We start from the raw sequence: 14096 nt of genomic DNA on the forward strand, positions 1-14096 counted from the left end.
CATGGCCTCCAAAAGTGGTGTCTGCCTGAGTGTTTAGTTTTTTAAGAATATGCTATTAATATAGCACCTCATCCAAATTACTCGGAGAAAAATATGATTCATCTGGAATTTAATGAAAAACTATTAGTTACTGAAAAAGACAGATCAAGAAGAGGGATAATGTCCTGAACAGCAGTATTCATTGTCTAGATATGTGTTAAATGCTAGCAAATTGACCATCCCTCGTGCTCTTATCAGCTCCTATGACTGATTATATTGGAGTGAGTTCGAGTACCTTGCTAGTCTTCATCATTCTATATTAAATTAGAAATGTTCAAGTTCACTAAAAAATTAAGGGTGAATACGCAGTGAACAAGTAAAAGGTAAAAGTGAACATGCCTTGTATCATTGTCATTTTCAAATATTAACACAGCAATGCTATTGCTACCTAATAATTATAGCGTTTGTCACCAAGTGTTTATAATACCGTAGAAAAGCTGAATTATGCCAATCCAAAAACAACCAAAAAAAAAAAAGGGACAACCGGGTACTCCGGGGACCATTGTATGCAACTACTGTAACGGAGACAAGGCGTGTATGGCGGTACCGAGTGAATTGTTTCTAAAAGCTAAAGGTGAAAGCCACCAAGCTAGTAGTGGGTGGTGGTTCTGAAAAGCTTCACATGCTGGCAGAGGTGAGAAAGTGGAGAGCTAAACTCACATGCCCATTCTGGAAGAATCGAAGACCTAGAGATGCCCTTTAAAGCTCACTCATGCATGTCAAAATTGTCATTTGTTTTGACTTTCGGAACAATGCCGGGCCATCCTCATTAAGGTGCTCATCTCCTTCCTACCCTCACCTACCCCTTTGTTTTCCTTCCAAATCAATTGTGGTGGTTTCTTTTACTAGCCAGCAAGATTTATCACCACCTGGATCCTAATATCCAAATAGGCAGGTTTGACTCCATCTAACAAGAGCTGGTATGGGGTTTACTCGTGAGTATCAATTGCAATTAGAATTCCCAGGAGTTTTAAGACACCAAACTTCTTAATGAGCCCAAGAGAGGTGTCATGTTGTGTGGGGCATAGCACCATCAAATTGCTGATCAATAATATTCGCAGTCGTCATTGTCTCGTATAAGCTTATGTGAGGTTCCTAGGACAGGTGCACCAGACACGAGTGGATAGTGATGAGCCCTTCTGAAGATCCATGCTCGACAGCACATGATAATGATGGCGATGTTACGAAACAAGCACATATAAGTGTCTCCAAATGTTGCTAAAGTGAAACCATACCTAGACCCTACCATCAATCTTTGGATCATTTGCACATGCCAACTATATGCACAACCCTTCATATTGACGCCCAGGACAGGCTCACCTTAATACGGTTGATGAAATCAAGATGGGCTAGGGCTGGTAGGCCATCCAATAATTTCTTTTTTCAGACCCATGAGATGTTCTTCGTATTTTGTCACAAGCAAGTGTTAGAACCTGCAATAACAATGATCTCAGAGTCCCTCTAGGTCCACCTTCTAGGTTGGCAAGGAGGAAAACGAGAGGGGCCTGTAATAAAGATGATTGGAGTCTTTTCTGGTGCATTTCTAATTCAATAAGGAGAGAAAAAATAATAGGATTTGGTAAAGTTTTCCTTTTTGGTCTAGATTGGCTTATCTTATCAATGACTTCACCTCTATGTACACGCACATATATCTATATGACTTAAACCATGTTTAGTTATAGCTCAAAGTGGAATCTGATGCATTAAGCAACATGGTTAAGTTCGTGTTACTCAAGAGCAAACCATTAAGACCTGTTCCCCATTTTCTGATTTGTTGGTTATGCTTTCTTAGCTTGAATAAGATGCAAAGGTGGATGGTTCGTACTTGGCCAAGCTGGTCTTCAGGATGATAGATAGTTTTCTTCCGGTTGGCAAATTGACAAGCCCATTTCCACCAAGACAATATATTTATTTACCATTGAGAGTTTTCAATGAGAGTCATATGAATGAGCACCAGCATAGTCGTGCTATTATTATTAATGAGTACTTTTACGCTAACAAGTTGAGAATGTGGAGGTTTAGGAAATTTAACGAACTTATAACTATAATACTTCTCATATCAGACTTGTACAAGCTTAACATCTTAAGAAAACCGTTTGACCTAGAATAGCTCATCAAAGATAGATGACTTAGCTTTTCAAGACTATTCTTTTTGAAAAAGGATCAACATAAGAAGCAATTGCTTGGACAACCGTCATTGTTTGGCCCTATTTTCAAAGAAAAAGCCTCCACTCTTCCACTCTTCAAACCCTTCACTTAGAAGAAGTGGAGGCTTAAGGGGACACCGGAGGTGTGAAAATTTTAACAACCCCCACCTTGGGTATTCTAGATTACACTTTTCTCATTAAGGCCAGTAAAATCAATCATCAAACTTAATAACTTAACTAAAAAAAAACACAAAACATAATCACTAAGTAAAAAGCATGGTTTTAAAAATTGGACCGGATCGACCGCTGTCTTATCACAATTCCAATCCAATATGATGAATTGGGCCAAAAAGTGATTGAATTGAAATCAGACCAGTTGAACTGGATGGTTCCCTCTAAACAGTCTAGTTCAACCAATTTTTTTTTTTTCTCAGCATCAAAATGGCACCATTTTGATGAGTGTAAAAGCTCATTTTTCTTCTCCCCCATGTGGTTGCCTTAGTTGCTACCTCCCACTATCACCGGCAATGAGCTGCTGTCGTCGGCCACTAGTCAATTGGACGTCGCCCCCCTACCACAAAACCCCTCACCCCCGGGGCAAAAACACCTCCCCTTCCACCCACCTCTAAGCAATCCTTCCTTCTTCCCTACCTTTCAATGCCCCTTTTTGGCCTTTTTGGCCGTCTCTCTCCTCCCTTCCTTTCCAATTTTTTTTACCTCATCTCATTATTATTTATTATCTTTTATATTTTTTTTACTTTATGATTTTTAAAACTTATGATTTTAATTTAAATTAATGAAAACATTACAATTTTATATAAATTTCTAATTTTAAAATAAATTTTTGATTTAAAAATTAATTTTTAATTTTTAAATAATATATAAATTATTATTTTAATTTTAATAATATATAAATTATTATTTTAATTTTAATAATTTATAAATTATATATTTATTATGTTACCGGTTCAAATAGTGAACTATGAATCAATAACTTTTTCAATTCAGTGATAATTTTATTCTAAAAACATTAGTACAAAACTATTGCAAACACAAGAATAGTAAAAATTTATGGTTCCAAGGCCTGTAAAGTTGTCAATTCTATGAAAGGAAAAAAAGACTTGAAATGGTAAAAAATCTTACAAGAAACTCATGAAAAAAAATTCCATAAATAATTTTTTCCGAGGATAAAAAAGGACAAGTCATTCTCCTTTAAAGTCCCTTTGTGCTAAAACTATATCTCCAGTAGCTTTCGGCATATTCACTATATGTCTAGTACATTTCAAGGCATATTCTTGAATAAAGAACTATATTTAGAGAATGATTCTTCTTTTTATCTTTTCTCACATCCTATCCTACTCTCCCCGAACTATTTAAAGAAAAATTTAAGATCTTCAAAATGCATAATTTGGATATTGCAAATAATGACCAAAAGGATACCTAAAAACTCAACCAAATTCTTTAAATTCAATATCAAGAACCAACACCACATGCTTATACTCGATATCTCTTTGGGATCTCTCGTCTTTCAAATGAACTATGTGCATCCAATTTCTTAGTTGACCACTGTCCACCGCAAAGGAATTATCATTAGTAATTAGAGATATGATGGAACCAAACTCAACTCTTATAGCGTCAATGCTCGACAATAAGGCATCACACAAATCTATCTTTCTTTCTACCATAAAGAAAGGGATATCATCGTTACTCATAGATCATAATGATTCATAAACTCAACAGAGTGAACCCAGGGGCCAGGGTAAATCCTGTAAAGAGGCAAAACATGATGCATCGGTTTTGAACATACTAAATATGACTTGCATCCGCTATCCCAAATACCCAATATCATTGTCAAGTTGCTACATTTAAAGTGAGGAAGCGACTTTCGAAATTAACAAACAAATATAAAATACTGGCACTTGACTAAAAATTTTGGTTGACACGCAGAACAAGAATTGCGGACTTTTCTCAATAGTACAATAATTTTAAAAAGTTATGCTTAAATTATTGTAGTAGAAGAAGTTATTACAAATATATAGTAGTTTTTGCCACATAGAAAAGAGGAGAGAGGGTGAGAGAGAGGAGAGAGGAGAGAGGGTGAACGGATAAATTTTTTTAAAAAAGGGAACTCGTCTCTTCAAGAGACGAGTTCCATGAAAAAAAATATATATTTTTTTTAAAGAAAATTCCCCATTTACTCAAGGGAACTCGTCTCTTGAAGAGACGAGTTCCATGAAAAAATATATATATATTTTTAAAAAAATTCTCAAATTTAAAAAAAAAATAAGACAATTCTTCAAGGAAACTCGTCTCTTCAAGAGACGAGTTCCCATTAAAATATATATATATATTTTTAAAAAATTCACAAATTAAAAAAAAAAAAAAACAATTTGGAAATAAAGGGAACTCGTCTCTTCAAAAGACAAGTTCCCATGGGAAAAAAAATATATATTTTTTAAAATATATATTTTTATTTAAAAAAAATCCCAAATTAAATCAATAAATAAATAAAATTTCCTAAAGGGAACTCGTCTCTTCAAGAGATGAGTTCCCATGGGAAATTTTTTTTTTTTTTTAAATATATTTTTTATTTTAAAAAAATCCCAAATTTTAAAAAAAAAAAAAAAAGGCGAGTTCCATGTAAAAAAAATATATTTTTTTAAAAAATATATATATTTAAAAAAAAAAATTTCCTAAAGGGAACTCGTCTCTTCAAGAGACGAGTTCCCATGGGAAAAAAATATATTTTTTTTAAATATATTTTTTATTTAAAAAAAAAAAAAAAAAAAAAAAAAAAAAAAAAAACAATTCCAAAGGGAACTCGTCTCTTAATATTTTTTTTTTTTAAATATATATATTAAAAAAAAAAAAAAACAATTCCTCAAAATTCCTAAAGGAACTCGTCTCTTCAAGAGACGAATTCCCATGTAAAAAAAAAAAAAATTTTAAAAATATATATATTTAAAAAAAAAAAATTTCCTAAAGGGAACTCAAGAGACGAGTTCCCATGGCAAAAAAAAATATTTTTTTTAAAAATATATTTTTTATTTAAAAAAAATCCCAAATAAAAAAAAATAATAAAAAAAAAAAAACAATTCCAAAGGTAACTCGTCTCTTCAAGAGACGAGTTCCCATGTAAAAAAAAAAAAAAAATTTAAATATATATATTTAAAAAAAAAAAAAACAATTCCTCGAAATTCCTAAAGGGAACTCGTCTCTTCAAGAGACGAGTTCCCATGGGAAAAAAAATATTTTTTTTTTAAATATATTTTTTATTTTAAAAAAAATCCCAAATTAAAAAAAAAAAAAAAAAAAAAAAACAATTCCAAAGGGAACTCGTCTCTTGAGAGACGAGTTCCCATGTAAAAAAAAAATTTTTTTTTTTAAATATATATTAAAAAAAATAAAAATAAAACAATTCCTCAAAATTCCTAAAGGAACTCGTCTCTTGAAGTGACGAGTTCCCATGTAAAAAAAAATATTTTTTTTTTAAAAATATATATATTTAAAAAAAAAAAAAAATTCCTAAAGGGAACTCGTCTCTTCAAGAGATGAGTTCCCATGAGGAATTGTTTTTTTTTTTTTTTTTTTTTTAAATATATATATTTTTTTAAAAAAATTATTTTTTTTACATGGGAACTCGTCTCTTGAAAAGACGAGTTCCCTTTAGGAATTTTGAGGAATTGTTTTTTTTTTTTTTTTTAATTTGAGATTTTTTTAAATAAAAAATATATTTTAAAAAAATATATTTTTTTTTCCCATGGAACTCGTCTCTTGAAGAGACGAGTTCCCTTTAGGAATTTTTTTTTTTTTAAATATATATATTTTAAAAAAATATATTTTTTTTTTCCCATGGAACTCGTCTCTTGAAGAGACGAGTTCCCTTTAGGAAATTTTTTTTTTTTTTTTAATTTGGGAGTTTTTTTAAATAAAAAATATATTTAAAAAAAAAATTCCCAAAGAGACGAGTTCCCTTAAGGAAATTTTTTTTTTTTTAATTTAATTTAGGATTTTCCCTGGGAACTCGTCTTTCCCTTGTCTTTTTTCATGGAACTCGTCTCTTGAAGAGACGAGTTCCCTTGAGTAAATAGGAATTTTTTAAAAAAAATATATATTTTTTTTTCATGGAACTCGTTTCTTCAAGAGACGAGTTCCCTTTTTTAAAAAAATTTATCTGTTCACCCTCTCTCCTCTCTCCTCTCTCTCACCCTCTCTCCTCTCTCCTATGTGGCAAAAACTATCATATATTTGTAATAACTTCTTCTACTACAATAATTTAAGCATAATTTTTTTAAATTACTGTACTATTGAGACAAGAATTACAGTAGAAAGGACCCGCTGAGGTGTCAACAAAATTCAAGAAACTAAACCTTTTTATCATTTGATTGTCTCTATTAATTACGGTCTGTCTTTATTATTTTTCAATTCGCAAAGACACAACGAAATGTTATGAATTTTTTATAAAATAGAGGGACGGCTACTTATGTTGATGCATGTTTGAAGCGAAGGGAGCAAGCCAGAAGGGCAGGTTCCTCGTTTGATTTTTGGTTTAAAAGCAAGGCAGAATCCTAACGGCAAAACATCTCTTGGGATTTCTTATTGGAAACCCAAATGGAAAACAGTGGTACTAGCGGTGGCGTTAACGATGCCAAGACAGCCACCACCATAACACTGAACATCAAGTTCAGTGGAAGATCCATACCTGTTTCTGTCTCTCCGAACTCTACCGTCAAAGACCTCAAGTCTCTTCTCCAGCCTCTCACCAATGTCCTTACTCGGGGACAAAAACTCATTTTCAAAGGTCTTTTCCCTCTTTACAAATCACGAAACCCTAGATATTTTCTCAAGAAACAAACACGAGGAAGAAATTGGTTCTTGATGGTTTCTGTTTGCGCAGGGAGGGTTCTGGCAGATGGCATGACGTTGCGTGAGTCGGAGATCACGGATGGGGCTAAAGTTATGCTGATGGCTTCTCAGGGCTTGCATCAAGGGGTATCTTCATTGTTTTTTTTTTTTCTTTTTTCTTTTTTATTTCTTTTTCTGTTTCTTGGCATTACGAAATTTGAATAGAATTGAATTGGGTGTTTGGTTCCGTAAAATGCAAAGGGAAAGGGGTAAAATGATTGATTCAAGATTCAATTGGAAGATACGGTTTTTGATTTCGATATTAGGGTTAATTTTATAGTTTGTTTGAACAGGGCGGTCCAATCTTGAAGGAAGCTCCAACCCGTCCCATTTTGAGGGAAGCAGCGCATGCCAATCCAAAGGGGAATAAGAGGTCTGAAGTTTTTATTGATAAGGGTCATTTGGATCGGTGGAAGCTTACTGGAGTTATTGCATTGTCTGAATGCCAGTTGAAGGTATAGATAATTGATCATAATTATGTCTTTTCTTGCAAATTCTGGCTTTGGTAAATGCATTGCTCGTTTGATCTCTCATATGCTTCATGTTTTCTTGATCTGTTATATATGTTTTATGGGTGTGTCAGCTACAAATGACTAGCTGAAGCATTAATGTCTGTACTTTAGATTATAATGCACAAAAATATTTCTAAGAAACAATTTAATTAGATTGGGTATGTGTAACACTGGTTCTTGTTCATACCTGATCAACTGAGGATGGACTCCTCCTTTGGTTGTGGCAGTGAGAGCCTCTATCCAGATGCCGGAGATTGGGCCTTCGTCGTCCCTGCACAAAGATGTCCAGACGGGTTGTCTGGACACACTTTCCGAAGCCTAAGTCAGACCCTGAGGTGGGTAGGAACCCTTAGAGAGAGAGGAAGAATCCTCGGTATTGCGTACCTGTACACTGTTTCATTGGGGTTTTTATTATGCTCAAAAGGAGGAGAGCATAGTAGTGATGAGGTGGCCCTTAACTTAATGCCGCAATGATTACTATGCAATAAGTGTCAGGGCAATCATCGTAGTTGTAAGGTGGTTGGTAGCTGTGTCAGGCGGCGCGTCAAGACACAACTTGCCATCATTTCAATCCTGTTGAGGGTATGGAAATGGAAGTGTCAGTCCACTGATGTAGACGTAAGGGTAAAAAGAGTCCCATCAATCACTCCAGTGTCTGGTAATTATCGTCTTGCACATCAGAGGGGATTTGGGGACGTCAGGAAAACGTGTCCTGCTCAGTGGCCCCAAATGGTCTGGATAGAATGCTTCTGGGTGCCTCGAAGGTTGTCCGGTCAGTGATGGAAGGAGTGACACATGGTCCGACTAGGGTTCTACCACGTGGACAGTCTCGTGGAGGCACACGTGGGCAGACACATGGAAGAAGGTCCCCACAGTTCTGATTATTGATTGGTTATGCAGATTCGACAAGAGCATGCTGTGATTTGAAAATTTTATGAATCATTAATTAGCCTTTAACTAATATATGTGCCTTCCTCTGTTCTCTTTGCAAAATTTGAGTTTCTTTTCTTGTTGTTTATCATTCTTCCTTCTTGGTGTTGAAATAGTGATAAGAGGCATGCCATTAAAATCTTCAAGAAATAAAGTGTGCTGTGTGCTGTTGCTTTCTCCTTAGAAATTTTTTTTTTCTCTTTTTTTTTTTTGCTATTAATGGTGTGGGTTGGCCCAGGGATCCAGGTGAATGTTCTAGGAATATTTTTCTCTTTTATTTTTATTCATTTGTACTTCTTTTGTTGGTGTCCCAAGCTTTAGTCTCAATGGGCAGGAGTTGTTTCCACTTTGATGTGTTATATATACATACATACATATATATATATATATATATGTGTGTGTGTGTGTGTGTGTGTGTGTATGAAAAAGACAAAGAAATATATGTAATTACCAACAGAAATTGGGTGTTTGTAAAGGGTTATATATCAATATTTTACTATTTTATTCCATTTTCCAATTTTCGTTTTGATTTTTGTGGGTGGGAAACTATCACTATTATTCTTGTTGATTCGGACTTGAAAGGTTATACCTGATGAAGTGTGGGTTTGTGGACCTTCTGCAAGAGTACTTGATCTAAACAACAACTTTATTCAAGATGTACCAGTCAAAATTGGCTGTTTGAGTTCTATGCAGGTTAGCTATACTGTTTTATTTCTATTTGTGCTCTGCTATTTGTGCTCCACTTTTAGCGTCCTACTCACCCCAGTATGGATGTCTTGTAATTGCCATTCATTGATTAGGTGGAGCATGGGGAAGGAGAGGATAATTGTGGAGCTTGAATAGTACCACTCTTTTCTATTCTTTTATAAACTAAAATTGGACTGCTGCTTTTTTCTTTTTTGGGTAGAAATTGCTCCTTAGTGCAAATGATATATTGGATGAATCCATTAGCTGGGAAGGAGTAGTATCTCTGAAGTCTCTAACAGTTTTATCTCTGAGCCAAAACTAGTAAGTGTTTCTGTCCTTCATGACCCTGACTTGGTTTTGTTCATTTTTTTCTCTGAAGTGCATATCAGAAATCATGTTGCCTTCTGTGATGAACTTGTTATGTGACCAGAATTATTAACACACAAATAAATAAATAATAGAAAAACCTTGAGCATGCTGGTTTTGTAATCCTTTATGACCTTCCAGTTTGTAGGTTTGATCAATGATGCAGTGTTTTCAACGGTGCTTGAGGCACTACCCACCAAGGTGTGCATTGGTGCTAATTGTCATAGAAAATATGGGAAATTGAACTTCACCTTTAGGCTTGCATTTCCCATTAATGAAAAACTGTTACGAGGCATAAAAGGTTCACACTATACCTTAAATGAGGCACATGATGGATATATCTCAAAGCATAATTTTATTTTCTCACATACGATTATCTTTGTATCATGTATCGTATGGCATTTACCATCTGTTTACAGAAGCTGTGCTTGTGAAGCCCCAAGGTCCCACCCTCCCCTGAACACCTCACCTCAGACACTGTTTTGATCTTTGTATTAAGTATTACGTGCCTAAGGCTTTAGGCATATAAGTTTATACTGATTGTCAACTCAGCTGGCTTGGGTCAGGTCTGAGGTTAACCTAAGCCTAATCATTCTCATCTCAGGTTGTAGATTTTCAACCTAAGAGATTGGCTTTAGTCAGGTTCAAGCAAATTAAGGGAGTTGCATAGGCTATATAAGAAATATATCTTTACTAAATTTGTTTTTTAAAGATTTTTTAGATGTATACATTTAATTTTTATTTATTAGTACCTCAATTTCCATCCATATTAATTAATGGAACAACATAAAGACTTGTAAATTTAAAATGAAAATAATTATGATATTATATATATACAAAAAATTGATATATTTTGAATTAAGGTTTTCTATCACGCTTGTAATTGTGGGAAGGTTCATTTTACATTCTGTGCTTTGATTAATCTAGTTTTATTTTTATTTTCAACTTTTTTGTTTACATATTTGAATATAATAAAAATGAAGTTACTATACACCAGTGGTGGAGCCAGAAATTCAATCTAGTGTGTGTGTGGAAAGAGAGAGGGAGAAAGAGAGAGAGAGAGAGAGAGAGGAGGGGGGGTGGGGAAGGAGGTTGTTGTGGTTTTCAATATAAAACATCGCTGAAAAGTTTAATTTGGTGGCAAACCTCTTCTTTTATAAAAGAGGTCAACAGTTTGACCACAGCTCTTTCTAAGTTCTTTTTTTTTTTTTTTTAATTTAATTTTTCAAGGGGGCATGTGCCTCCCTGAGCTCTATATGATTCCACCCCTACACCTACCCTTTGTTAAAATGTCACATGTTATAGGTGATATTTCAAATTTTAAAAATTTGTATTGTTTTTAACAAAAAATTCAACAAGTTGCATTTGGAAACATAGCCATCTAACATAAAACAATGTGTAATGATAACAAATGTATACATTGACTCAAATTTGGATTGTCAACACCAGAGGCCAAGCCCAACCCAACCATAGATCAGGGTGGGATTTCTCAATGAAGGTTGTATCTTTTGGGTTGGGTTCAATCCATCCAAGTTGTAGCACTATTGCTATCCAATTAGTTTGTGAAATCTGCATAATTGATTATCTTGCATTACACAATTTATGCAGTTTAACAATGTTGCCTTCTGCACTGGGTGCTCTGACTTCTCTAAGGCAACTTCACATTGCAAGCAACAAGCTGACAAGTCTCCCAATCCAGATAGGACTTATGACTCAGCTTGAAGTTTTGAAAGCTAACAATAATAGGTAACTTTGAAATGTAGAATGCTATTAGTAAGTCAATCACCCTGCTTTGTTTCTCCTATATTTTTCACTATTATTTTTTGGTATGAATGTTTAACTGAGTGTAGCAGTTTCTTTTCATTTGACTGTAGCAGTTCATGTCCAGAAATGTAGACTCCTTTGATATTAATATTCTATTTTTCATTTTTATGGAATGCTAATAACCTTTTATCCATGTTTTGTGATTGATATAATTAATTAATTTTTTGGCGCTGGAGCAGGATAAGCACCATTCCTACACAAATAGGCGATTGTAATTCTCTAATTGAGGTAGATTTCTGATTAATGCTTAAAAATTTTAATATCTAATTCGTGTTTGTTACAAACCTTATGATCCTCTTTAGGTGTCCACTGTCCAGATTAAAGAGATGATTTCTTTTCTCTATTATGTAGTTTCATTATCATGCTTGACTTAGTTTTGACATTGTGTAGGTTGAATTTTCATCGAATCTTCTGTCAGAGTTGCCTGAGACATTTAGCAATTTACAAAATCTAAAGGTCCCCTTCTATCCTCTGATGAAATGATTTCTTCTTTCTCTTTTGTTTTTATTTCCCGTGTTAACCTCTAGTATTTTAAATGAGAAGCTGCCCTATGAGTACGTGAATCTTTGCTAATATCTTAGTCAATTAAAATAGAGAATACTTTACTTGTGTATTTATTTGTTTTCCTAACTTTATTTTTGGTGAGAGCAAGTTTGAGGCCCTTGCTAGTATTTTAAATGAGAAGCCTGCCCTACCACTACGGGAACCTTTGCTAATATCAAAAATAGAGAGTAGCTTCTTTTTAACTTTTAAGGATTTTTTTTTATTCCATTTTTTTATCTTTTTAGATTTCCTACCCTATTCAATAGGAACGAAGCCAACTCCAATTAGTATTATCTTCTTATTAGGAGCATCATAAATATTTCACAACTAATTTAGAGACTTGATTATTCAATAGTTTTATATGGTTTCATTTAGTAAATGTGAGTGTTTTGCCATAACTTTCTCCTCATTCTTATAATTCTCGTTACTATCTCCTTGTTCTTATAAATTGATCAAAAATTAATAAAAAATCTCCTTGTTCTTTTTTTGATAGACAGAGACAAAATTAAATTAAAACACGCCAAAACAGGGGGCGCTCCCTATGTACACAGGCAATATACAAAGAAAGCCAAACCCTAGGCAACAGAGGAGGGAAAAAACCTAGAAAGGACAAAGTTAACCAACACTCCAATCACCCAACAAGTTCAGAAAAAAGAGATAGTCCAAGTCCATAAACTGTTGAGACCACTCAAGAAGAGACCGTAGAAAGAGGTTCCTCAAGCTCGTATCTGACATCTCTTCCTCTTTGAACATTCTTCGATTTCGCTCTCCCCAAATACACCAAAACAGACAAATAGGCGTTATTCTCCAAACTATACTCCTTTTCTTTCCTACGCCCTTAAATTTTTCATTCAAGAAGCAGATTTCTCACTGAGTCCGGGAGCATCCACATCACCCCAAAAGAAGAAAGCAACGAAATCCAAAGCTCCCTTGTCTTACCACAATGAATTAGAATGTGGTCCGCCGATTCCTCATTCTCTTTACAAAGATTGCATCTATTAACCATAGACCAACCCCTCCTCATTAACATATCAACAGTAAAAATTTTACCCCAAACTGCTTCCCAAGCAAAAAAACGGGTTCTCAAAGGGGCATACGAACCCCAAACCTCCTTTGCTGGAAAAATCTCCTTGTTCTTATAAGTTGTAATCTCATAATTTTATGACTATTGAAGCTTACCATTTATGTGGCACCTGGTATTCATTTTCAGTGAGTATCGCCATCTTTTCTGTATCTCAAGCTTACACTCTGTCTTTTCCTCGGGATTTTAGTGGTCTTTGGCCTATACCCTAGCGCACAGGTCATTTTTAGCTATATTTGTTGAAACTCGGTCCATGATATGACATTTGCTCTAATGTCAAATGATACATACCATCTCTATGCATTTCATATTGATTGTAAAGCCTTAATTGCATATATCATTAATGGTTATGTGACTTGTGATGCATCTATGTTCAACGTTTTTCTCTTGGTGCAATTATTTATTCAGGCTCTGCATCTAAGTAACAATGGGCTCAAATCCCTTCCCCGTAATTTATTCAAGATGTGCCTCCAACTCTCAACCCTCGATCTCCATGGCACCGAAATCACTATGGATCTCCTCCGTCAAGTATGTTCTTTCCTTTCTGTCATTCATTACATTAACTTCGGTTCCTTTTCTGCCCACTTCATTCTAAGACATGTAAATGAACATTTATCTGCCAGTTTGAAGGGTGGGAAAATTTTGATGAACGTCGTCGGGACAAACATCAGAAGCAACTGGATTTCAGAGTTGTGGACTCTACCGCATTTGATGAAGGAGCTGATAAAAACTGACAGCATAGTTGGCTGCTCATATAAATCGGCTCCGCAAATAGATTCAGACGTGTTACAGGTGCAAAAGATTGTAGCTCTCTTTTATGCGTGATTTTTCTGTGACATTTTTTCAACTTATTAGTGAAATCATAAACATGGACTATTGTTTGCTTTCGGATGAGAAAAATCTTTTGGGCTTAACTTAATACTGGAATGAATCTGAGCCGCCTGGAGAACCCGAGGGATGGATCTGAAAGTGAATTCTGACTATTTCATCAACGAAAATTTGGAGCCTGATCCTGAGCCTGAAGAGCCCAAGAGAAATAGATGGAGCCCATAGCCTAGAAAG

General features: G+C 34.5%; 1 protein-coding gene across 1 annotated transcript; it reads left to right on the plus strand.

Moving 5' to 3' along the window:
• Positions 1-6584: 6584 nt before the first annotated feature.
• Positions 6585-13934, plus strand: LOC100255265 (LRR repeats and ubiquitin-like domain-containing protein At2g30105). The gene is made up of 10 exons (XM_002275617.4): positions 6585-6987; positions 7084-7178; positions 7385-7546; positions 9116-9226; positions 9441-9541; positions 11195-11332; positions 11590-11638; positions 11801-11866; positions 13443-13562; positions 13658-13934. Exons 1-10 carry the CDS (start codon positions 6798-6800, stop codon positions 13766-13768), a joined length of 1143 nt encoding a protein of 380 aa, XP_002275653.1. The 5' UTR covers positions 6585-6797; the 3' UTR covers positions 13769-13934.
• Positions 13935-14096: the final 162 nt, after the last annotated feature.

Source organism: Vitis vinifera, chromosome 6, assembly GCF_030704535.1.
Source record: "Vitis vinifera cultivar Pinot Noir 40024 chromosome 6, ASM3070453v1".
Lineage (NCBI taxonomy): Eukaryota > Viridiplantae > Streptophyta > Magnoliopsida > Vitales > Vitaceae > Vitis > Vitis vinifera.